This window comes from Diplodia corticola (assembly GCF_001883845.1).
Source record: "Diplodia corticola strain CBS 112549 chromosome Unknown scaffold125, whole genome shotgun sequence".
NCBI lineage: Eukaryota > Fungi > Ascomycota > Dothideomycetes > Botryosphaeriales > Botryosphaeriaceae > Diplodia > Diplodia corticola.
Window position 1 is genome coordinate 1 of NW_017971604.1, and position 23,200 is coordinate 23,200.

The 23,200-nt window shown below is 58.2% G+C and overlaps 7 protein-coding genes across 7 annotated transcripts; 4 read left to right on the forward strand and 3 right to left on the reverse strand.

Moving 5' to 3' along the window:
• Positions 1-41: 41 nt before the first annotated feature.
• Positions 42-1,636, reverse strand: BKCO1_1250001 (fad binding domain protein; the record flags this gene model as incomplete). Its single annotated transcript, XM_020270808.1, has 2 exons — positions 42-265; positions 361-1,636. 2 exons carry the CDS (start codon positions 1,634-1,636, stop codon positions 42-44), a joined length of 1,500 nt encoding a protein of 499 aa, XP_020124901.1.
• Positions 1,637-2,331: 695 nt separating this feature from the next.
• BKCO1_1250002 (glycerate-and formate-dehydrogenase) lies at positions 2,332-3,436 on the forward strand (the record flags this gene model as incomplete). Its single annotated transcript, XM_020270809.1, has 2 exons — positions 2,332-2,439; positions 2,492-3,436. 2 exons carry the CDS (start codon positions 2,332-2,334, stop codon positions 3,434-3,436), a joined length of 1,053 nt encoding a protein of 350 aa, XP_020124903.1.
• Positions 3,437-3,975: 539 nt separating this feature from the next.
• Positions 3,976-9,407, forward strand: BKCO1_1250003 (male sterility protein; the record flags this gene model as incomplete). Its single annotated transcript, XM_020270810.1, has 6 exons — positions 3,976-6,042; positions 6,096-7,407; positions 7,528-7,629; positions 7,691-7,926; positions 7,976-8,831; positions 8,935-9,407. The coding sequence occupies 6 exons, from the start codon at positions 3,976-3,978 to the stop codon at positions 9,405-9,407; spliced, it is 5,046 nt and encodes a 1,681-aa protein (XP_020124902.1).
• Positions 9,408-11,020: 1,613 nt separating this feature from the next.
• BKCO1_1250004 (er lumen protein retaining receptor) lies at positions 11,021-11,834 on the reverse strand (the record flags this gene model as incomplete). The annotated part of the gene is made up of 3 exons (XM_020270811.1): positions 11,021-11,275; positions 11,412-11,690; positions 11,820-11,834. 3 exons carry the CDS (start codon positions 11,832-11,834, stop codon positions 11,021-11,023), a joined length of 549 nt encoding a protein of 182 aa, XP_020124905.1.
• Positions 11,835-15,127: 3,293 nt separating this feature from the next.
• BKCO1_1250005 (uncharacterized protein) lies at positions 15,128-16,120 on the forward strand (the record flags this gene model as incomplete). The annotated part of the gene is made up of 1 exon (XM_020270812.1): positions 15,128-16,120. One exon carries the CDS (start codon positions 15,128-15,130, stop codon positions 16,118-16,120), a length of 993 nt encoding a protein of 330 aa, XP_020124904.1.
• Positions 16,121-17,840: 1,720 nt separating this feature from the next.
• Positions 17,841-18,212, forward strand: BKCO1_1250006 (nad dependent epimerase dehydratase family protein; the record flags this gene model as incomplete). The annotated part of the gene is made up of 1 exon (XM_020270813.1): positions 17,841-18,212. One exon carries the CDS (start codon positions 17,841-17,843, stop codon positions 18,210-18,212), a length of 372 nt encoding a protein of 123 aa, XP_020124907.1.
• Positions 18,213-18,908: 696 nt separating this feature from the next.
• BKCO1_1250007 (aaa family atpase) lies at positions 18,909-23,006 on the reverse strand (the record flags this gene model as incomplete). Its single annotated transcript, XM_020270814.1, has 7 exons — positions 18,909-19,798; positions 19,849-20,004; positions 20,081-20,128; positions 20,182-20,241; positions 20,307-20,660; positions 20,746-22,899; positions 22,943-23,006. 7 exons carry the CDS (start codon positions 23,004-23,006, stop codon positions 18,909-18,911), a joined length of 3,726 nt encoding a protein of 1,241 aa, XP_020124906.1.
• Between the last annotated feature and the right edge of the window lie 194 nt (positions 23,007-23,200).

The following is a 23,200-nucleotide window of genomic DNA, read 5'->3' on the forward strand; positions in this document are numbered from 1 at the left end:
GGGGGGGGGCGCAACACCAGACAAAAAAAAGCACAAAGCACTCACATATAGTTGGGGTAGTCGTAAATCGCGGGCTCGTCGATGCCGGCCTGGAAGTCGCGCAGGTAAGCCATCATCTTGTTCTCGTCCTGGGCGTACAGCCACTGCGTGGTGCTGGCGTTGCTCCACTCGCCCGACGTCAGCGTGATGTGCGCGCTCGTCGCGTGCGGCCACGACGTGGCGGCGTCGGTGGCCGGGCCCGCGCCGTTCCAGGCGGGGAAGACGTCTGGTCGTGTCTCAATCAGCACCATCGTCGCTTCTGGATGTCTCCTATCCGGCCCGGCTGGCTGGATGGGGAGGAGAGGGAGCAACTGCACTTACATTCGTCGACCCACAGCGTGTGGCCGGGGTCTTCGCCGCGGGCGAGCATGCCGTCGACGGTCTCCTTGTAGACGGCGAAGGTGTTTTGGTAAAAGGCCGGGGTGGAGTTGGTGTGGCTCTTGCCGTAGAAGAGGCGGTTGTAGCCGTAGGGGTAGTTGGTGAGCAGGTACTGCTGCAAGGACTTGAGCGTGTACGTCTGGAGGAGGAGGCCGTCGGCGTTGTCGAAGAAGTGGCCGAAGGTGGCGTTGAAGTCGGCCTGGGTGCCGCCGAAGCGCAGCGCGTTGAGCTGCAGCGTGTAGACGCGGTCCTTGACCGGCGCGAGCGCGTTGATCTCGACCGGGTCCTTGAGGTAGTACAGCAGCGCGGGGAAGGCGTCCGGGTCGGTGTTGGTCTCCCACCACGCGGCCGTCTTGTTGAAGACGTCGTCGGCCTTGTCTTCGGCCCAGGCGATGGTGCCGACGTAGACGGTGCCCGGGTCCGGGTAGGCTTGGATGTAGAAGTTGGTGACGACGCCGAAGCCGAGCCAGCCGGCGCCGGTGGCGGCCCAGAAGAGGTCGCTGTGCTCGTTGTAGGGGTTGGCGTAGATGATGGTGCCGTTGATGAGCACGACCTCGAGCCCGACGAGGCTGTCGGCGCCGACGCCGTAGCGGTTCGTCTGGAAGGCGATGCCGCCGCCGAGGAGGAAGCCGCCGACGCCGATGGAGGCGGCGCGCGGGCCCAGGAAGGCCCAGCCGGTGCCGTCCAGGTAGTCGTAGACGTCGCCGGCCTCTGAGCCGCCGCCGACCTTCAGGATGGCGTATTCGGACGAGTTGCTGGGCGGCGTCGTGACGATTTCGGTGCTGCCGATCTTCTGGAGGTCGATGATGACGCTGGGGGACTGGGCGCCGCCAAAGTCGGCGTGTCCGCCGCCCATGATGGCGAAGCCGTCGATCCACAGCGGGTGGACGTTGGAGTAGAACTGCATCAGGATGCTGACGTGCTCCGGCGTTTCGGGGTAGACGATGGCGTCCGGGTACGTCTTGCGCTGGCTCGTCCACACACGGGCAATGGTCGAGCCATACCTGATGTCGCCAGCCTGGGCAATTGTCACGTTGCCGAGGGCAGTCTGGAGCGCAGAGAGCGCGTCGCTCTTGGTGGTGAAGTTGGCGGAAGCGAACGTGGTCAGCGGCGTCTCTGGGATGTCATAGGTCAGGTTCCGTTTCTGCCAGGCGGTTTCAGCACTGGCGGCGGGCAGCAGGCCCAGCAGCAGGCTGCCGAGGAGAGCGAACGAATGCATCGGACAGGGAATGAAACAGTGAGCGTATCAGGAGCGGCTGCTGGGGAACAGCTGTCGAGTGTGCGGCCATGCCGACAGCTTTTATTGTGAACGACCGTTTGCAGCCCGGCATCCGACTCCGAAGTTCGGTGCACTGATTCATGTCCAGTTCCTGTTCCTGGTCCGTCGACATGGGGCGGTGCGGCGAAGGCCGCGGAGGCCGTCTGAGGAAAAAGCAAGGACAGGCGACGTCATGGGCATACCGGTGGGATGACTGGGGTCGGCGGCTTGCGGTGAAGCGGAGCTGTGGGAGCATCAATTTCAGTGGTGGAGCGCCGGGCTAAGTCAGGCAGCTCAGCAAGCTGCAACCCTAGCATCGGATGGAGCCGTGGCTATAGACCGGGGGCCTATACAGGCAAGATCTTCAATCAAGATAAGATGATCGCGAGGGATTGTCGGTCCGGTCGCCAGGCACGGTCCACTGAGCCAGCGGCGGATCCCTGGTGCAGCAGGCCAGACTGCCATCCCAATTTCTCTGACACCCCAAGCTGGGATGCGTCGGCGTTTTGTCATGGCTGCTATCGCGCGAGCAGCACTGCCCCGGCACCTGTCCTGCAGCCCTTTTCTCCGACTCGCCCCAGTATTAGTACCCGGCGAATTTGGAGGCTCACGCCTGGTTGCACACTGTAAGTTTACTTGCAAGACCTTTCCCGAAGATGCGCTCATACGACTCTCACGCACCGAAGCCCCGCGTCCTATTCTTGGGCAAGCCTGGGTTTTCCGGAGGCGGCATCGAGAAGAACCAGAAACACTTCGACATTGAGGTACGGCCAAGGTCCGCTTCCAGAGACATGTTGTTGCTAAGCTCCGCTCCAGATCCTCGATGCTTCGACACGGGAGGAACTGCTCGCCAAAATACCCCATGTCGTCGCGTCCCACGGGCCGTATCAGGCAGTGGTCTGCCGCCTGGGCACCCAGCCCTTTGAGCCTTTCGACGCCGAACTCCTTTCGCCGCTCCTACCGAGCCTCAAAATCGTCGTCTCTGCGCAGATGGGCCATAACGACTTCGACGTCGACTGGATGACGTCGCAGGGCATTTGGTTCTGCAACACCCGACACGCCACCGGAGAAGCTACCGCCGACATGGCCCTCTTCCTCATTCTGGCCGTCCTCCGGGACACCAGCCGCGCCGAAAAGAACTTCCGCGAGGGCCGTTGGCGACAGGGACTCCAACTCACCCGAGACCCGGCCGGATTGACGCTGGGCATCGTTGGCATGGGCAGCATCGGGACCTGCCTCGCGCGCAAGGCATCTGCCTTCAACTTGCGCATAAGATACCACAGCCGGAACCAACTCCCGGCAGATGAGGTGCCCGCCGGAGCATCGTATTGCGCCACCCTGCAAGAGCTCTTGCAGACGTCCGATATCATCTCCCTCCACTGCCCACTGACCCCTGCAACGACCCACCTGATGGGCGAAGCCGAGTTTGCCATGATGAAAGAGAAGTCATATCTTGTCAACACTTCGCGCGGGCCCATCGTCGACGACGCGGCGCTTATCGGCGCTCTCGAGAGCGGCAAGGTTGTTCGAGCTGGCCTGGATGTCTTCGGAGGCGAGCCAACAGGTGTCAATCCCTACTTCATGCACAGCGACAAGGTAGTTGTGCAGCCGCACATGGGTGGTCTGACCGAAGGGTCGTTCGCGAGGGCGGAGGAGGAGTGCTTTGCCAACATCCGGAGCTATTTCGATTCCGGCAGACCTCTTGCACCGATAAACGAGGTCCGGATCCGAAAGGACTCGTTCGATCCCGAGACGGAGTGAGACAATTGCAAGACTGAGCGCCTCCGCGCGACCGGTAGCGATCCCCTCGCATTTCATCTCTGTAGTAGGCAGCTAGACATCGTATCCAAATCCAGCCGTGATTCCCACTATTCCGGGACCGCCCTACGCTCGTGACGGAAACAGCACCGGCGGATCCCTGGTCGATTTCAACTTCCGCTGCTAAAATTGTGGGCCCGTGTATATCGTTACTCCTACTTGCACCATCGTCTGGGTCAGCGTAAATCCGCCGTCTGACTCGCGGCTATCAGGCACGCCGTTGTGACGTGGGGCCCGTTCCATCATTGCCCGATACCGCGTGGCCGCACGCGGCAGCCACTACACGGCGGGCGTGGTGTTGAGGTATTAATCGGATCTCATCTTTGCGATTGCGGAGCCGATTCATATGAGCGACCGTTATAAGTCCGATCACTGCACCGGTCTCGGTCCGGTGCAGCTACTATCCAAGCACTGGCTGCAGGATAGCTGCTGTGCCCGGACAATTCGAATCTCGAAACCCCTCCAACCCGCAATACAACACCATGGGAAGCCTTCCCGATGCCGAGCAGCCATGCGTCACGCTGGACCAAGTGATCCGGCGGCGCGCCGAGACCCATGCCGACCGAGTGCTCCTTTCCTACCCGGCGAACGAGTCCGACTTCGTGGACTACACCGGCGCGGATCTGGAGCGGTTAACCAGACTCGCCGCCCACCAGTACGCCGAAGCGTTCGCGCAGCTGGACGACGCGACGCGCCCCGTCGGGCCATCCGGCACGGTCGCCATGGTGGGCGTCTCGGATCTGGACTACTACATCACCTTCCTCGCCCTCCAACGCCTCGGCCTCAGCTCCATGTTCATCTCCCCTCGCCTCGCCGACCAAGGCTTCACCCACCTCCTCGCCTCGACCCGCTGCGCCGTCGTCATCGCCTCCGGGCCCTCCCAGGCCACCATGGCCCGCCTCCGCACCTCCTCCAACCTCCCCATCTCCCTGATCCCCATGCTCCCCACCACCTCCCTCACCGACTCCCCCAAACCCCTGCCGCCGCCGCCCTCCTCCTCCGACACCACCACCACCACGCCACCTCAACGCTTCATCATCCACTCCGGCGGCACGACCGGCCTCCCCAAGCCGGTCCCGCTCCTCGCGCGCTCCTGGCTCCTCCAAGCCGCCGCCATCGCGGGGCGCATGCCGCGCGCGGCCGCGCTGTCGACGCTGCCGCTCTTCCACAGCTTCGGGCTCGCGACGCTGCTGCGCTGCCTCGTCAACGGCGCGCGGCTGGCGCTCCTGTCCGCGGCGCGGCCCGTCACCGCGGGCGCGGTGCTGGGCGGGCTGGACGCGACGGGCGCGGCGGCGCTGGTCACGGTGCCGTACGTGCTCAAGTTCCTTGCGGAGGCGGAGGCGGAAGGGGAAGGAGGAGGCGGAGGCGTGTTTGGGCGGCTGGCGGCGCTGGAGCAGGTCGTTGCGGCGGGGAGCGCGGTGCCGGATGCGTTGGGCGACGCGCTGGTCGTCGGGGCCGGGGTGAGGCTGTTCCATCTGTACGGGTTGACCGAGTGCGGGGCGCTGATGGAGCCGTCGAGGGAGCGGCGCGAGCTGTGGAATTGGGTCACGCCGTTGCCCGACGCGGCGCCGTTTCTGAACTTCGAGGCTGTGGCGGCGGCGGCGGAGGAGGAGGAGGGGGAAGGCGGCGAGACGCTGTACCACCTCGTCGTCCTGCCGGGGCTCAAGGCGAAGGTCCTTTCGGATCGGCCGGACGGCTCGTATGCGACAAAGGATCTCTTCAGGCGGCACCCCGAGCTGCCGAATCACTGGAAGTTTGCTGCTAGACTCGATGACATCGTCGTGCTCGTGAACGGCGAGAAGGCCGACCCGGGCCCGCTCGAGACCGCCGTCACGAAGAACCCGCTCGTTGCCGCTGCCGTTGTGTTTGGCGCTGGCCGCGACGCACTAGGCATGGTTGTCGTGGCGTCGGAGCGTGCCGCGGGTCTGAGCGAGGCACAGATCGTGGAGAGGATCCTGCCGGATTTGGAGCGGGGGAACGAGGGTGTGCCGGCGTATGCGAGGGTTGCACCTGAAGCGCTTGTGGTGAAGGGTGCGGGTACGCGGTTTCCGAGTACGGATAAGGCGACGGTGATACGGTCGTCGTTTTTGAAACAGTTTGCTGGCGAGATTGAAGAGTTCTATGCGAAGAGAGAGAGGGCGAAGGAGGATGATGCGGATGAGGAGGATCTCGACCCGCTCGACGATGCTGGCGTGCGTGATCTGGTCCGTCGAACTGTCCGCGGGGAGTTGAAGCTTGGGGAAAGGGGCGCGGATCTGACTGATGAATCCGACTTCTTCGCTCTAGGAATGGACTCTCTGCAGGCTACCAATGTGCGGTCTCGACTACTGAAGAGAGTCAGCCTTGGTGGTCGCGGACTTGCCACCAATGTCGTCTTCGATCATCCGACCGTGGAGCTCCTGGCCACTCACCTGCTGAAAGTCCGAGCTGGTCAGGAAAACGAACAGCAGTCGACCCAGGACTTCGCCATGCGTCTTTTGGAAAAATACAGTACCTTTGACAGCCAGCCTGCTCCCAGGACAGCCACGCCCCCAGAAAAGGAGTCCATTGTAAGTCTTCCCCTTCCCATCCAACAACCACACCTACGCTGACCACCACCCAGCTCCTCACCGGCGCCACCGGAGCCCTCGGCATCCATATCCTCTCCGTCCTCCTCCCCAACCCCTCCATCGCCACCATCCACTGCCTCGTCCGCGCATCCGACGCGCCCACCGCCCTCTCCCGCATCCACACCGCGCTCCGACGCTCTCACCTCCTCACCACCTCCTCCCCCTTCCTCTCCAAAATCTCCGCCATCCCCTGCGACCTCTCCTCCCCCCGCCACGGCCTCGCCGCCATCCCCCCGGCCACCCTCGCCCACATCACCGCCACGACCACGCGCGTCATCCACGCCGCCTGGAGCGTCGACTTCAACCGCTCGCTCCGCAGCTTCGACGCCGCGTGCCTGGCGCCGACGCACGCGCTGCTGCAGCTGGCCGCGGCCAGCACCGCGGCGCCAAAGCCCGTGTTCGTGTTCGTGTCGAGCATCGCCGCTGCGTTGCGCGCGGGGGCTTCGTCGTCGTCGGCGGCGTCGTCGGCGGCGTCGACGCCGTCACTGACATCGACGACCACGACCACGACCACGACATCCTCGCCACCATCCCCTGCCTCCTCGTCGCCGGCCGGCGGAGCTCGCATCCCGGAAGCGCTCTACCCGTTCTCCGCCGCCGCGGACGGCATGGGGTATGGCCAGAGCAAGTGGGTCGCGGAGCAGATGTGTGCTGCCGCTGCCGCTGCCGCCACCGCTGCTTCTCCTGGCGGCGGTCCTGGCGGCGGCGGTCTCGGCATCGAGACGCGCGTCCTGCGCGTCGGCCAGCTCTGCGGCGACACGGCGCACGGGGTGTGGAATCCGGCGGAGGCGGTGCCGACGACGGTGCGGGCGGCGCTGGGGGGGTCGTCTGTCGGGGCGCTGCCGGTCGTCGAGGGCGACGAGGAACTGTCGTGGTTGCCGGTGGATGTGGCGGCGAGGGCGGTGGTGGAGTTGGCGTTTGCGGAGACGGAGGCGGAGGCGGGGGGGTGCAGGGTTTGGCACGTGGAGAACGAGAAGAGGGTGAGGTGGAACGAGGAGTTCTTGCCGGCGTTGAGGAAGGCCGGGTTGGCGTTTGAGGCGGTGCCGCAGCGGGAGTGGGTGGGGAGGTTGGAGAGGAGCGAGCAGGATGGGGAGAGGAATCCGCCGGTGAAGTTGTTGGAGTTTTTCAAGAAGAGGTATGGTGGGGCGGCGGTGGTGGGGGAGGAGGAGCACCCAGCGCATCCGGTGTTCGATATGACGGAGGCGGGGAAGTTTGCGCCCAGTCTGCGCGGAGGAACGGTGGTGGATGAGGCGCTTGTGGAGAAGTTTTTGCGGTTTTGGATGGAGGAGTGGACCGGGGAGACTGGTAGATGATGAGGCAAGAAGCTTGAGAGAACTCAAATCCTTTTACGGATGCCTCCTTTAGGTATTCAACGTCGATGATTGGTTCTCTGCCTACCCAAAATGCTGAGATTTATGATAAAAGGTGAAGACCAAACGAAGTCTTCTTCACCAGTCGAGATGAGGGCGACATGCGGAGCCATCTTCCCGAACTTCGAATTTTCGAAGACATTCATCTTTATCATATGTGAGGCTGCATGCTGCAGCACAGTCGGGTTGAAATCGGCGGAAGAACTACTGTCCGATAGACTGTGACACGGGCGATGACGTGAGGGTGGAGGAGGGGAAGACGGGCGGTGGTGTCGGCGATTGGCAGGCGCACGGACGCGTCACAACGCGTGAAGCTCTCTCGGCCACCAGCACCGACGCCAGAGCTGCGACATCACTTTCGACCATGCTGCCCGAGGAATTGCTCCTCACCACGCTGAGCGAGAAATTTCCATGTCGTGAACTGCAGATTCGACAGCTTGCAGCTCTCTACAATGTCCGCCTCCACCCAATTCCCTCGCGCCGCAAGCTGACACCTCCAACAGCCGCCGCTTCCCAGCCCTTCTACCCTCATTGTACATGGCCTCGATGCTACCGGCAAGACTTCGATAGTGCGCGGCGTCCTCGAGACCCGCAAACTACCTCACGCCATCATCAACTCCCGCGAGTGCATCACCGGCCGCCACCTGCTCGAGCGCACCCTCGCCGCCTGCCTCGACGCCGTCGACGAAACCGACCCGGACACACCCCTCGACCGCGCACCGTACGCCCGCTGCGAGAACCTGAGCGCGCTCTTCGTCCAGCTGCAGCGGCTGCTCCACGGCACACCCCGCTTCGTCCTCGTCTTCGACGGCGTCGACAAGCAGCGCGAGGCGCCGCCGACGCTGCTCCCCGCGCTCGCGCGGCTGGGCGAGCACGTCCGCGGCCTCAGCACGCTGCTGGTCCTCTCGGCGCCGCCGCGGCCGCGGCTGCTGCACGCCGCCAGCACGCCGTGCGTGCACTTTCCGTCGTACGCGCGCGACGAGGCGGTGCTGATCCTGGCGCGGCGCGGGCCGCCGTCGACCATCTACCTCGTGCCGCCGAGCCCGTCCAAGGGCTACACGGCGGACCTGGCGGCCGAGGACGACGCGTGGGTGTGGACGCGCTTCCTGGGCGTGGTGTGGGAGGCGCTGGCGAAGAGCGCGGCGCGCGACGTCGTGGGCTTCGCCGCGCTGGCCGACAAGCTGTGGGACGCGTTTGTCGCGCCCGTCCGCGACGGCGCGTTCGGGACGCGGGATTTCTCGCGGCTGCTGGTGCATCGGCGCGCGATCTTCCAGAGCGAGGCCGCGCTTGTGGACAGGGTGGTCGTGCCGCAGGAGTCGGACGAGAGCGGCGGCGGCGGCGGCGCGTCGAAGCCAAGGGGTAAGAAGATGATCTGTCTATACACACATGGCCAAACCCACCATTCCACGCAACTCCCCCTCCCCCTCCCGTTGTACGCGACTGACGTGTTCGCAACAAAAAGCCACCCACGACCTCCCCTACTTCTCCAAATACCTCCTCTGCGCCGCCTACCTCGCCTCGTACAACCCCGCGCGCCAAGACGGCATCTACTTCATGAAGGCCAGCGAGAAGAAGCGACGCAAGCGCGGCGGCGGCACCGCCACCTCCACATCCGGTCGCCGCGCCGCCGCCCAACACCGCAAGATCTCGCGCCACCTGCTCACGCCCTCGGCCTTCCCGCTCGACCGCCTGCTCGCCATCTTCCGCGCCGTGCTGCCGCCGCAGGACGCGCCGCCGGCTTCGGCGGATGTGTACACGGCGGTCGCGACGTTGAATTCTCTAAGGTTGCTACTAAGGAGTGGCGCCGCGGGCGCGGATCCGCTGGATGGGAGTTGCAAGTGGCGGGTGAATTATGGGTGGGAGTATGTGAGGGATTTGGGGAGGAGTGTGGGGTTGGAGATGGGGGAGTATTTGGCGGGGGTGGTGGATGCGTGAAGTGGGTGGAGGTGGGGAGGCTAGGTAGTGTGCGTACGGTGTTGAGTGTGCAGAGAGAGGTTGTGTTGGGTGCTTGTTGTTGGTTTTTGTTTTTTTGTTTTTTGGTTCGTGGAGGAGGTGTTGGAAAAGAAAAGAGATACCCAGAAGCAAAAGCGGAGATAGAGATCCAGTCTGTGTACAGTTAGTCAGTGTTTTTTCTTTTTCTCCCCTTAATTCCATAAGGCTGCTAGTGGAGTGCCTCATGCATGTACGGAAGCCAGGGTCATGAACCCTGAACCCAAACGAGGACAGTTAGAACGTGTACTTTCGGCACACAATGCAGCAGAGGTGACAGCTATGTCGACCAGACTAAAAGCCTTGGCGACATGCAGCAAGCGGTAGCAGACCCTCATTTCCCCCCGAATCTTGCTAAGGTGCCTTGCCTTACCCTAGCTTCCACTTCCGCCCCACCTACCCTCTGACCCTGGGAAAACCGCCGCCGCGCTTCTGCGAGCTACTAGGAACTCAAGACGAAGATGGAGAAGGAGAAGAAGACGAAGAGAAACGCTCCAGTCTACACGTTCGCAGCGCCCGCCCGCGCGCTTTGCCACCGTTTGAGCGATGTCATGGTGTTGGGTTTCGTTGGCCAATCAGATGCCTTGGATCTGAGGCTTAGGAGGGTGAGGAGGGACGATACACACTACTGGCTTTGATGCTTTACTTTTCTTCCTTCGCAAGCAAAAGGCTTGCTTGGAGAGGTAAAGACGAGGAAGACAACGATCAAAGTATTTCGTAGATACAGGCCTTTGGAATATCTCTACGCACTCACTTTCAATCCGCATATGATTGCTCTCTCATTCTACCATCGACTGAACGACTCATTTGATATCGCAACGACTTCTGAGCGCCGCCAGGTTTCCCGTCCAAGAAAACAAAAAAAAAAAGGGAACACAGCAGGTGCTCGCAACAACAAAGGCGCATGCGCAACCGGACGATTCTCTTTCTCAAGCAAGTTTTTCGATTGCCCATTCTCAAAAAGTAAAATTACAAAATGGCGAAAGTCACGAAAAAAAAGAAAGAGAAAAATGCAGTCCATACTTACGGTGTGCCCGCGCAATCCACTCGCAACGCTACTTCAAACGGGCCGCAAACTCCCAGCGGAGCTCTCTCGAACCCGCCCTCTAAGCGCCAAAAAAAAAAAAAGGGGGGGGGGGGGATCTTGAACAACAGATGCGGCAAAAAGTAGCGTGCTGAAGAGGGGCTTGGAGGGGAATCATGGCGAAGATTCGACGTTCCTTTACTTCCCGGAAATGCTTTCTCTCTCTCTCTCCGCTCTCCGCAACGGCCCATCGTACAGACTGCCCCCAATCCATTCTCCCGTCTTCTATCCCCGTGAGAGAGCCCTGTCCCGCATTCCAACATGCAGCCTTTTTTAGTTTTCTCTCTCCGCTCCTCCTCTTCGTCGTTGTCGTCCTCCTCCTCCTCCGGCGCACATGAAAATCGGATAGAAAAACGGTAGAGCTTTACACAGGAAGGTTAAACTTCTTCCCCTGAAGAACCCTGTTGGGAAAGTTAAAAAAAAAAGTAGGTCAGCAAAAGCTAATCAGCGCCGCCATCCCATGTCCAATGCCCACTCACTTGGTGTAGTAGATCCAGAAGAAGTCCGAGTACAGGATGGTCTGGATGATGCCGGCAATCTGGGCGATGGGGTCGTAGTAGCCCTCGGCGAACCAGCGGTACAGCCAGTTGGGGATGTACAGGGCGCGGTAGGCGCCGAGCGCGAAGAGGTAGTGCGTCGTGATGGTCTCGGCCTCGCCCGTGCGCTGCAGCATGAAGAGCTGCGGCAGGATGGCCACCGACTCGAGCCAGATGGAGAAGGCCCAGAGGATCTGCGGTGCGCGCGCAATGGTTAGCACACGCATGTTGTCATTGTTTGATCGCCCGCTCCCACCGCCCGGTGACTCCTTCTAGCTGTGTCGCCGCGGGCAGGGAGGAGGCAAGGGAGAAAGCGAACGCGCAACGCACCTCGGTCGGGGTGTACTTATACGGGAACAAGATGGCCAGGGCGGCGCTAGCGCCGAGCAGGTACTGGACCTTGAAGGTGTCGAGGTTGGGATCGTGGGTGGGGCGGAAATCGTTGAGCATGAGGTAGACGGTGTAGGCGGATGACGAGATGAAGATGATCTTGAAGATGGTGTTGTACAGGGCCGAGGGGTCGTAGAAGGTCCACAGCAGGTCCATGTAGCGGGTTACGTAGACCATCAGGTACAGGAACTGCGACTTGAACGAGATGCCGTTTGCGCTCTAAGGGCCCCCAATGGTTGAGTCAGCTTCCGGTTGTCATTCTCTCGCTCGGCCGCTCTTGCGGATGTTGCGCGCGCGTGGGCGCGCTCTGCAGGCTCGGCGGAGGACTCGAGCTTCGGGGGTACGCACGTTGGTCGTCTTCATCTTGTGAAGCAGGATCAGGATGGATATCAGGTGGGACAAGTCCCCTGCGCAGCGCCATGGTCAGAGATTGAGTATATTCTTGGTGGTCTCGGGCAGAGCGGGATGGGTGGTGGTTTCTCGTTGAGCTCTGGGTTCACGTACCCAGCAACCGGAAGATATTCATCTTGGACAGCAGGCGCCAGCAGCTGGGCTGGAACAAGAGATACGGGGCGTACGAAGGGCGGGTTTCCTGGACGGCTCGACGGAGGTGTTTGCGCAGCTCCGCGGGAGAGCGATGGAGCTTCGATCTGGACACGTTGGAGCGTGACTAAGCGATGAAACGCGCGACACGGCGAGGAATCCTAACCCTGCGCTCCGGCGCAACTTTATTTCGACGCGCCCGCTGCGGCTGTGCGTGCTATTTTTACCACCTGGCCGTCCCCCCAAGGCGTGCGCGCGCGTGTTGCGAGCGTTGGCCTGGTGAAAGCCGCAATCATCACCACCGGTGAGCGTCGCTGCAGGAATCGCAGCATCTCTCTGTTGAACTCAGCTGCCATGTTGGCCCGCTGTTACTCCCGTGAGGCCGCTAGGCGGTATTTCCGCCATGCATGACACCAGCCACATTGTCACCTTGCCCGATTTGCTCTGGACCCTTGAGTCTGTGTGACCAGGGTTCGGCATCCATCCTAAGGCGCACAGCACAGGAAATGAAGCCCAACTTTGCTGTAATAATCCATGTGTGTCCAGTCTGTTCGAAGCCACCCAGCTCTCGGGAAGTCCTGTACAATCAACCCCAACTCCAGAACTCCTCCACAGCATAGAATATACGCCTGTCTTGACCCTTGGCCTGTGCTCCGCCTCTCCCGCATGCGGCGTTTTTCCCTTTTTTTCCCCTCGTTTTTACAACGGTTCCTAACATCGAAACGGCATGGGCCAGGAACCCAACATTGACAGACAGCAACAGACGCGCCACTTGACCACAAAAGTTTGTATCGACGTCATCGCTTGGTGTTGAGCTTCTGTGAGCTGGTTTCGCGCGCTGCATTGTGGCGATGTGTTTTTCTGGGGGCATATGGTCGGTGCCACGGTGGCTTCTGTGGTTCCGGTATCCTGTGCGTCGCCAAGGGAGTTGGTATCGTGCTCCGAGTCCGTGCTGGAGCTAAGTGATTTTGTCATGGTGGCGATGCTAGGGAGGTTTAGCAAACCCAGGCGTATCCGCAACACACTCCAAAACGGAGGGGTGCCCGCACGAGCCAGTTTTGAGAACGGCTTAGTATATAGTCGAGATCCGTGTCTAGTTGGCGACATGTAGCGATTTTGATTGGGGGGCTTTGTGCGCTATACCTTATATAATACCACCTTTCCTATCTTGAGTCTTGCTTCTTGCTTGCATTCAATGCAAGCGAGAAGCAACAAGTGACCGAAACGGGGGGTGAATCAGCGCGTGCGGTGACAAATCGGTCCAAAACTTGTGTTATGCAAGGCGAAACTGCGGTTGCTAAACCTCCCTGCTGCCATGTCCCGTTCGCTCCTACCTACTTGCCACGGCGCTCTTCAACGCCGGCTGACGTCACGCTCGCCGGATTGAATCAACGTTCAAGCAGGAAGGTACGAATAGCGGGCCAGATGCTATCTCACGCTTTCACTAGGTTGCTATCTAGACGCTCGGGGCCGCTCGGCGCTTGTTGCTGCCTACTTTCGCGCCATCCGGCCGCACTGTCTGCACTGAACCTGCCGGCCCGGCTAGAGAGGAAAGAAAGGCTAGCGCCATTGCTCCCTTACTGCCGCAGACTTGGCCTGCCGGTGACTTGCTAAGCCCGCCGATGACTTGCTAAGCCCGCCGATGACTTGCTAAGCCCGCCGATGACTTGCTAAGCCCGCCGAGGAACCGTGTGCCGACGCCCCTGCCAGTACCGTTTCCGCCGTTAGTTCAATCCAGCCCGGCGATGCCTTCCGTCTTGCTTGATGAGCAGGATCGGCAATGTGGGAGGAACCGATCCAGTGTTACCATTATCGAGAAGCTGCGTCGTCAGCTGTTGGTTCAAGGCCGCTGCCCACCGTCTCCGCCCTTGGCGCCTTTGACCCGGTCTTGCCCAGCTCACATCCGCACCAGCGAATACACCATGGGTTTCTGCGGTACCATTGTTTGTTTCAGGGTCTCCAAGGCTGCAGTAGTGCAGTATTTCCAAGCCTAGCTCCGCAGTACTATATAGTGTACACATTATAGGCTTCTACGGTACCGCTGTTCGAGGATCTGCATCGTAAGCTATTGCTAAAATCTCCGAGCCTGCCGCGTACCGTCCCGTTGGGGGCGGGACGGTGCCGCCTTCTATACTATGACTGTATTTTGAGTAAGAGTGGGCTGCGTCTAAGGGCTCTACCTCCGGTGCTGCCTTCCTACTATGGACTTCGACTGTATCGTTGGTAGAGACTGATGAAAATTTTCTTCCCAAAAGTTTCTTCCCCACACAACAGTTGAATCAGCAAGTCGTACACGCTGAAGCATTGAGCCACGTGATGCAACTGAAGCCGTGAAGAGGCGGAATCACCCTAAAACTCATCTCGGGTCTCATTGGATGGAGGGCCGTTGCTTCTGCCATTAGTCATCTCCTGGCATTCTCAGCTAGCTAACGACACTCTCCGGTATTCTTACAGGCGATTTGTTCCGTCACAGTAGACGTGCGTTGAATGGTTTGGAAGTGTTGGTGGACCCTTAAGGATGAAGTATGCTATCCCCATCGCTATATTTCGGACAAGGACGTTATGCGTTACTGTGGTGTCCTAAATTGACTAGTCCTCTCCTGGCGTTCTCAGATAGCTAAAGACAGTCTCCAATATTCTTATAATAAACATGCATTGAATGGTTCGGCAGTGTTGGTGGATCCTTAAGGATGAAGTGTGCCATCCCCATCCCAATGGGTTTCAGAGAGGGATATCATGCGTCACCGTGGTTTCCTCAATCAACTGGTCCTCTGGTGCACCGTACGATGCATTGAATAGACCCTGAGGCGCGATTGTGGAGCAGGCCATTCCCTGTTTGAGTCGCTTCCGAGAAGTAAGAGCAGTGGCTAGCAGCTTCCAAAGAGCCACGGTAGTGACAAGCGCACATGAGGAAAGACCCTCCCATCGTCGTAGCTCATCCCTCGCTCATTGGGCGCCTAGAAATCTCGTACTTAATCCTCCACGCATCCTTTCTTCCTCCAACACACTTCACCATCCCCGAGTCTCGGCTACTTGTCCAGCACTCTTTCAGACCCCCCATCCCCCTTTTCACTCTTTCAAACACCACTCCCACATCACCCACTCCCATCAAAATGGCCCAAGTGCCCAGATTCTCCGCTGACCAGGTGGAGGAGGCCAACACCCGCTTCTCCACCATCTTCAAGGAGCACCAGAGCCTTGACAAGGGGCAGAAGAAGAAGAGCGAGCACAAGCACGTGCCGCCCAGGACGCAGCTGGATCGCTGGCAACGATCCCTGACCCTCCAGGCGAGAGGGCAGCAAGACCTCTTCGACGGAGCCGGAGAGCGCCACTGGGCGAGGAGGAACCTCGGCCTCAACCCCAACGGCCGCGTCGTCTGGAAGCCCACGCGCGGCGAGGAGCTCCGGACCGCCAGGAGGGGCACCAAGAAGGTGGTGCCGCACATGCAGATCGTCTGCATGGAGGAGTGGGGCGCGCGCCTCCTCGACGCCCACGTCGCCGCCTCTGGCGCCCACAGAGGCCGCGACAGCACCTACAACTGGGCTCGTGATCCAGAGAGGGGCGTCAGGGACCCCGCCAACGAGTCCCGGCCGAGCGACCGGTTCGTGAAGCCTCCTATGAAGGAGGTCATCATGGACTTCATCAAGCACTGCCCGGAGTGCAGCAGCAGGGGCGCTGCCCACACCACCACCACCGCCGCTCCTGCCGTCGTTCCCGACGCTCCTCTCGCCGCCCCTCTCGTCCCGGCTCCCGCTCCCGCCGCCGCCGCCATTCCCGCCGCCGCCATCCCCGCTCCCGCCGCCGCCACCGCCCCTCTCGCCTCCTCCTCCTCCTCCTCCTTCTGCTTCCCCTCACCCTCCTCCTCCTCCTTCTTCTTCCCCCCCTCCGCCCCCGCCGCCGCCGCCGCCGGCCAGCCTGCCGGCTTCGTCCAGTTCCAGGACGAAGCGTCCGCAATTCCAGACCGGGATTTCCTGGCCTGGAACCAGGCCCGCACCCAGGATCTTTTCCTCCTCCCCGCCTTCGACAACATCGAAGGTCGCTACACCGCTGAGGACTACTTCAACCTCGCGGATGACGCGTTCTTCCTGAACGAAGGTTGGGAGTAAGGGGGGAAGGACTTCCTGCGGCAGTCAGGCTTCAGCGCAGTCAGCTCTCTGGGGTTTTGATGGGAATTGGTTGGCATGTGCTCTGGGGTTTATGGGAAAGGGGTGCTCACTTTTCTCTTCTCTTCTCTTTTCTTTCTCTCTACCCTGCTCATCATCTCTTTTTCTTTCCCTTTGCTTTTTCTCTTCTTTTGTCTTTTGTCACGTTTTTGCGAATCTCACGCAGCGTAGAGATACCCAAGCGGTTGAAGGAAGGCTCCTCCCGCACTGTTCTGTTTTACGTTATACCCAAAGTTTGTATTTCACTTTTTGATTTTAGAGTTTCGCTGTTGGGGCTTGGTTGTTTGTTCTCACTGTTGGGTTCTGGACCCTGGTTTTCACTGTACTCGGAGTTCAGGCGTTTGGGTTTCAGATTCATAGCAATATACCCAGGACCGCCCTGTGCTTCGTCGCCGTTACCGGCTGACACATGAGCAACCTAGCGGTTGACGAAGAATGTAAGGTTGGGTCTTTTTTTCTCTGTCTACACATGAATGATTCTGTGCAACGTGACTGGTGATGTAGTTTACTAACGATAGGACTTCTCGCCTACGTGCGTGGTGTTGGGCCCGATCTAAGATCTGCCACGTGGTCGGCCTCCTACCCCTGATCTTACTGTCTACAGCACGTGTTGTCAACATGCGAACCACCAAGCCTCGTAGTCAACTAAAGTAATACTTACCGGAGGCGGTGGAGGAACCTATACCGCAAAATGGGCAGCCTACGGTGGCACCGCGGTGGATGCGCGAGTTAAGGTGCTGATGAAGGCTATCATCATTCAGGAAGACCCGAGCGCTAACAAGCAGGACGTCTCGGGCAGGAGCGTGGGCAGATTATTGGTCGCTGAGGAAGCAAGACGTACGGAGCTGCGGGCACGGCGGAAGCTCTTCCACTTCCAGCGCACAGCCGCCTGCTTTCGGCGTGCCGCAAGCAGCAAGAACGAGCCAGGCTCAGCCAAAGCGTGCCACGCTCATGTCAGGCCCGCACCTGAGCAGGAGACCCCCTCGCCGGGTCTAATCGATCTTAAAAGGACTGTGTGCTACGTCGGCGCGATAGCCCCGTCCGGTCAGCGTTGCTGACCATCCCATCAGTGCTCGGATCAAGCAGCGAGAGTAGATCTCGGGTCAGCTGCGCAACGTCTACGCATACATACTACACCCGCATCTTCGCGGCGCGCCCACCACAGACGAGCGCGCGCGGTCGACCGCTAACAGCGTGCCACGACTTGCTGGCCCCTCACACCGACTGCTCACCTGCTTCCGGCTGCTCCCGCCCTAGCTTCCCTGGTCTCCCTCCCACGCTTTGGCCAGCGACAGCCGCGGCCGCCTTCCTGTCCGGTCCCACCCTCTTGACGTGATACCCGGCGCCTCGAACTCACCCGGGCGCCATGCGAGGCCTGTGAAGTGCCCGGCCTCCGCCTGCGACTCAACACCGAGCATGAGGCCTGTGCCATTGCCCTCCCATCTCGCCCGCTCCAGGGCTCGCAGCAAATGCAAGCGGATTGTCGATCCGTTGAGCAATCGGATTGCAAGAGGCCATAGAGACTCGATTGCTGAGTATACAGATGCCGACGTTGGCGCGGTTCGCGCTGGTGAATGGGTGGGCGGGGCATGTGGGGGTAGAGCAGGAGACGCATGTGCATGTGCGGGATTTGGCAAGAGCGTATGTGGTGTTGTTGCATGCGATGGAGGGGCGGGGTGCCAAGTGGGTGTTGGGGAATCCGTATTTCTTTTGCGATAACCGGAGGGAGGAGTCTGAGTGGCGGAAGGCGGCGCGGCGGATTGCGGAGGGGTTGGTGAAGGCGGGGAGGTTGGAGAGGGCGGATGTGAGGGAGTTTGGGAGAGGGGATTATGTGCAGTTGTTTGGGGAAGTGACGGAGAAGGTGCTGGGGCATAATTCGAGGAGTCGGACGAGGAGGTTGAGGGAGTTGGGGTGGGAGGCGAGGGAGAAGGGGATTTGGGAGAGTTGGGAGGAGGATGAGTTGCCGGCGCTGTTGCGGGAGTGGAATGCACAGCAGGATGAGAAGAAAAGCGCTTATGGGAAGTTGGCTGCCTGATCGCGCACATGCCTCTCATATTCTGAGGCTTGGGTGGGCGCAGGACGCAGAAAATATTCAGTCAAGTGCAACGAATCAAAGCTACTTACTACCTCCTAGCATATAAAGATGGAATAATAACTAACGGCGCGCGTGAGTTGCTCAGTATTTATGAATCGACGGCGAGAGTGAAACTCTGCATGCATCGCAATTTGAATTCAATATTGTGGACTGGTTTGCTTGCGTGCACTTCTACCGAATTGGACGAAGGTTTCGAGAATACCAAATGCCAATCCACCCCAAAGGCTCAACAAGATGCTATCTCTTTCCTTCCCAGCATAAATCTATGTAACAAGCAGAAACAAGCCTTTGAAATGCAAAAGATAAAGTCACACGAAGTGCTCAGACGTCGTCATCACTGTACTGAATTTCAATGTTTCCAAATTGATATTTCGTCTAAGGAACCTACCCGTGGAGCAATTTAGAAAAGCAGAGATAATATACTTGCCATAGTTTTGAGAAAAAGTGAAACAATAACCGAAATCGTCACAGCTAGATGTACGCCCATCCTCCGACACACGAAAGCTCTCACGCGGCAATCGAGAGGATGCTCCCCCATGCTCTAACATGTCGATCTTTCCAGTTTTTCTGTTCTAGCATGATGATTTTCCATTCGAATCCGTCCTATCTGCAGCCCAGATCGCCCTCAGGCAGCTCTTAACCCCCTGGAGCTCCATGGTTCGCATTGCTACCAGTAGGGTGTGGCTGAGGTGGACCCCACCATCCTTGAGTTGGTGCATGCTGACCGTTGTGCATGCCTGGATACCCTGGAGCTTGGAAGCCTGGCGGAGGGTAAGAATAATACGGCGGAGCTGGGTAACCAGGTGGCAGTCCAGCCGGAGCGTGCTGCGCTTCAAGATTTGCTGGGGGCTGAGGAGTAGCGGCTGTCGATCGTATCATCGAATCATTATTTGTCGGTTGAGCAGCGGGCTGTACATGCAACGTCGAGTCTGGATGAGGTTGCTTGGTTCTCTCGGGCTGCTCTCGGCCCACAACTTCGTCTTTGGCCACCTCCGTAGTCTTTTCCGTACCGTCACCCACTATCTCCTCTCTGGCACGGATACGCAATGCTTTGGCCCATCTCTCAGTATCTTTATCGCGAACTCTGTTGAAATAATCCATGAACCCGAGGTACGCATTGGACACAGTTTCCAGATGGCGAACCTTGAGCTCCACCTCGGCATGAGCATCCACGACTTGCTCATGATTGCTTCCCTGAGCGGCAAACTCAGCCAGCGCGAGTGCTGTCTGACAAGCGTTCCGAATCTGCCGGCCGTTCCACCGTTCTTTGTTGTGTTCATTCCAATATTTCTCCGCAAAGCTGATTATCCCATCCTCTTCTATGACTAAGCGTCGGTTTTTCTTCTCGAAACGCTCTTTGATCAGCCGAAGGTTCAGTTTGAAGATCTCTCTCGTCGACTCCAACTGAAGTTGGGGGTAGTGGAGGCTGATGTGGATGCGAGAAGTGAAGGCCTCATCGAAGTCGCCAACTCGGTTAGTAGTCAAGAACAGGATGCCCGCATAGTATTCGAGAACCCGCAGGAAAACTACAAAGATCAACGTTAGGGGCTTTCAAAGAAGCTAGATGGCGACATACCTGATACCAATCCGTTTCGGATGAAATCTTCCTTTGACCGTGCGGCGAGGAACACATCAGCTTCATCGAGCAAGAGAACACATCCCCACTTGTTTGCCAAGTTGAAGTGTGTGCCCAAGGCCTCGTCGACATCTCTGGCCGTTGTTCCTAAGTCACCTGAACGGTTTCAATCATGTTAGAAAGGACTCCAAAATGAACAAAGTGTACTGGATGACGTAGACCCGCAACATACCACAAGTTATCTGGAAGAGCGGCTTCTCAAACTTCTCGGCCACGCCCTCTAGTCAAGCACTGTTAGCGACCGCTAGATAGTCCGGTGAAATGGGGACTCACCCGCTGTGGAAGTTTTGCCAACACCAGGGGCACCATGAAGAAGAATGATCAGACCCTTTCCTACAGCACTGTCAGTTCCTCCCACAGCTATGCCAATTAAATTTACTTCGTAGCTGCGCTCTTACCTTTACCGCGAACAATGTCAACTTGCTCGTTCTCTCCGGCATCATCCTTTCTTGAAGCGTCCTTGTCTCTGAAATGCTGAGCAATCAAAGAAAGGATCATTGTTTGGTGTCCTGGAGGAAGCACTAGTTGGTCGAAAGCTGTCTGTCGCTTCTCTTGAGTCCCAGTATTCCCTCTATGATCTTTCGCAATGTCACTTTCCGCAATGGCGACCTTGCCAGCGACACTCTCTCCAGTGACAGATCTGTTGGAGGGCCTGTTATCGTCCTGGTCGAGCTTGTTCGCGAAATGGACACCTGAGCTTTCCTTCTTCCTAGAACCCATCGGAGGTCCAAGGTAAGTCAGGTCGAGTTCCGCTTTCAACGCACAAATATCGATTAGCGAGATGTTGACGAATAAAAGGAATGAAACGAGACGAATAGAAAACAAAAACCGACTTACCCCATTTCCGGCTACGCAGCACAAAGCCGAAGACACGATAGGACATGATTACTAGATCTCGAGGATCTAATTCATTCTCTGATCGCTTGATTTCATCCAACGCCCTTGGATATATGGCCAGCGAAGGCTCTCGGATCCGGTCCTCGCTATCGGGCATCAGCCCAGCAATGTATTCCTCGTTCCGCTTCCTCTCTGCAAATTTATCTTTGAAGATTGTCTCTTGGCGACAGCAATCAAACACGCATTCTTCATCTGTCGTTTCCTCTTCTGACTGTCCAATCAGGGTTTCCAACTCCGGCATCCACCTCGCCTCAACGTTGGCAGAGAAAGCCTCTTGGAAATCCACTACAACGTGAGCGTCAACCTCATCTCTTGTATCCAGAGTGAGGCCGCTATAGTGCATATGCTTGAATGTCGTCACATCGAGAAACTTCTTGCCTCGGTCGATTAGTCGCTCCCGGAACGACTGTTTGGCGTCTTCTCTTTCATTGTGCTTTGGCTCGGCGTATCGTATGGGAAAGACTTCAAGAGATGTGACAGCCTTTTCGCCATCAAACCGTTGAATCTTGACCTCTCTGGTCACCGGACCAAGTCTTTTGCCGTCGAAATCCACGTACACGCAATGTAGGACGACGGGGGTCTCCAAATCTGGTTGCGAAATGCGGTACTTGAGCCATGCTGGCGGAATCACTTTGTGACCCGCACTTGTGATTTTGATGATACGGTAGGCTTGTCGACGATTCTGCCCAATCACCTCGTCACCGGGCTTGAAGAGGTACCAGATATCTGCGAAGGAAACTTTCTGACAGTCCTCACCGGAGATATAGTCCATCTTCTTTTGAATCTCATTGTCCATGAAGTCCATGAGAGCTTTCAAGTGATGATAGGCAGTCGTTGATGGAGTGCACTTGTCCTCATCTCTCCGGCCCAGATCGTCCTCTTGCACAATCGTTCTCTCTCTCTCTTTGTCTTTAGGCAGCGTTGTGGCACTCGTGTGCTCAGACGGACCAACCTTGCTTCTTGCTTCATCGTCTAAACCGGCTTCTCCCTCGGATTCATGATTGGAACCATGATCATCCTCATCATCTTGAACCTCAGAGATCGCATGGATCGCTTCGAACCTCTGTCGAATCTGCTCTTTGTAGTAGACTAGGGCTCTGTAAGGCCTAATCATGATGGCACCAGAGTACATAGAGATAGCCTCACTGTCAATCTCTTCGAGAAACTTTGTGATGTGCGTCGAGTTGATCCGGATACGTTCTGGAAGAGGCGCCTGCCCGGGAAGAAGCATTTCCTTTGCAGGGACAGGGGCTCTGCGTCTCTTTGCTGAATCGTCCCGAAGAAGATTCCCCTTGCGAGACTGGACCGTCTGCATCTGGTTGTAATCGAAAGTTACGATCGGCTCGCCCTTCAACACATCGATGGCAAAGGATTCTTTTGATGTCCCCTTAGAGATGGCCTTGAAAATTGACCATTCGACGTAGTTCAGGGCGGGAGTCTCCAGCTGCTTTGTCGGAAGGATATCGAAGTTTTCAGCGTCCTCGTGTGTTGGAACCAGGTGGCCTGTTTCTTCACATAGGCTCGCTGCCTTTTCGACCTTCTGCTGATTCTTCAGTAACCCTTCGCGCTCAATCGCCCATATTCCTTCGGCTAGACGCAGCGCTCTTATCTCCTCGTGGAGACCGTCAATCTTCTCTTTCTCCCCGGTAAGCATTTCAATCTCCCGCTCATATTGACGAATTGCCAGGCTCATGTAGCCGACGTCTCTGGCCCTGCCTTTCCGCCCAAATCGAAACCAGTCGCGTGACATTGGATGGTCGAAGAGCCCAGCGGCTGTCATCGGATACGGCAGATGTGGCAGGCCGCCTGGATAATCATCGCTGTCTGGATTTCTCATTTTTTCTCGCTCAGCTCTTTCCCGTTCTGTGAGATCCTGCATCTCTTTCAACTTAGATTCCAGTAGCTGCACTTTCTGGTAGATCTGATCGGTGGTCGTATCCTGTCCATGAGCGGAATGGGAGTCATCGTGATCCTTGCCGCTTGTACTTTGGTTCTTCGTGTCGACCTCTGAGTGTAAGATGTCGCCATTTTCTCCAGTATCATGGGCGCATACTGTTTCTTCGATAGGCTTACTCACGATAATTGCTAGATTAGCTAGGGGAACCATACGGATTAAGGTTGGGGACTTTGCATTTACTGACCTGATCATACGAGTCGTCCCCACCTCCTGGTGGTTCTTCCCTTAGAGTGCCGGAAGCCATGGTTTCTCTTGCTCGATTTGAGCTGTTCTGGGGAGTGGTAGATGATGATCAAGATTTGAGGATATTGGATGTCTGCTCGATAGATCAGTGGTGAGATCCCTCTTAAAATAGGTCTCCTTCTCGGAGATCGCAATAACCAGCTGGATATTCCAGATCAGCTTCTGCAAGCCAATGGTTCAGCCTCTCTCGGCTTC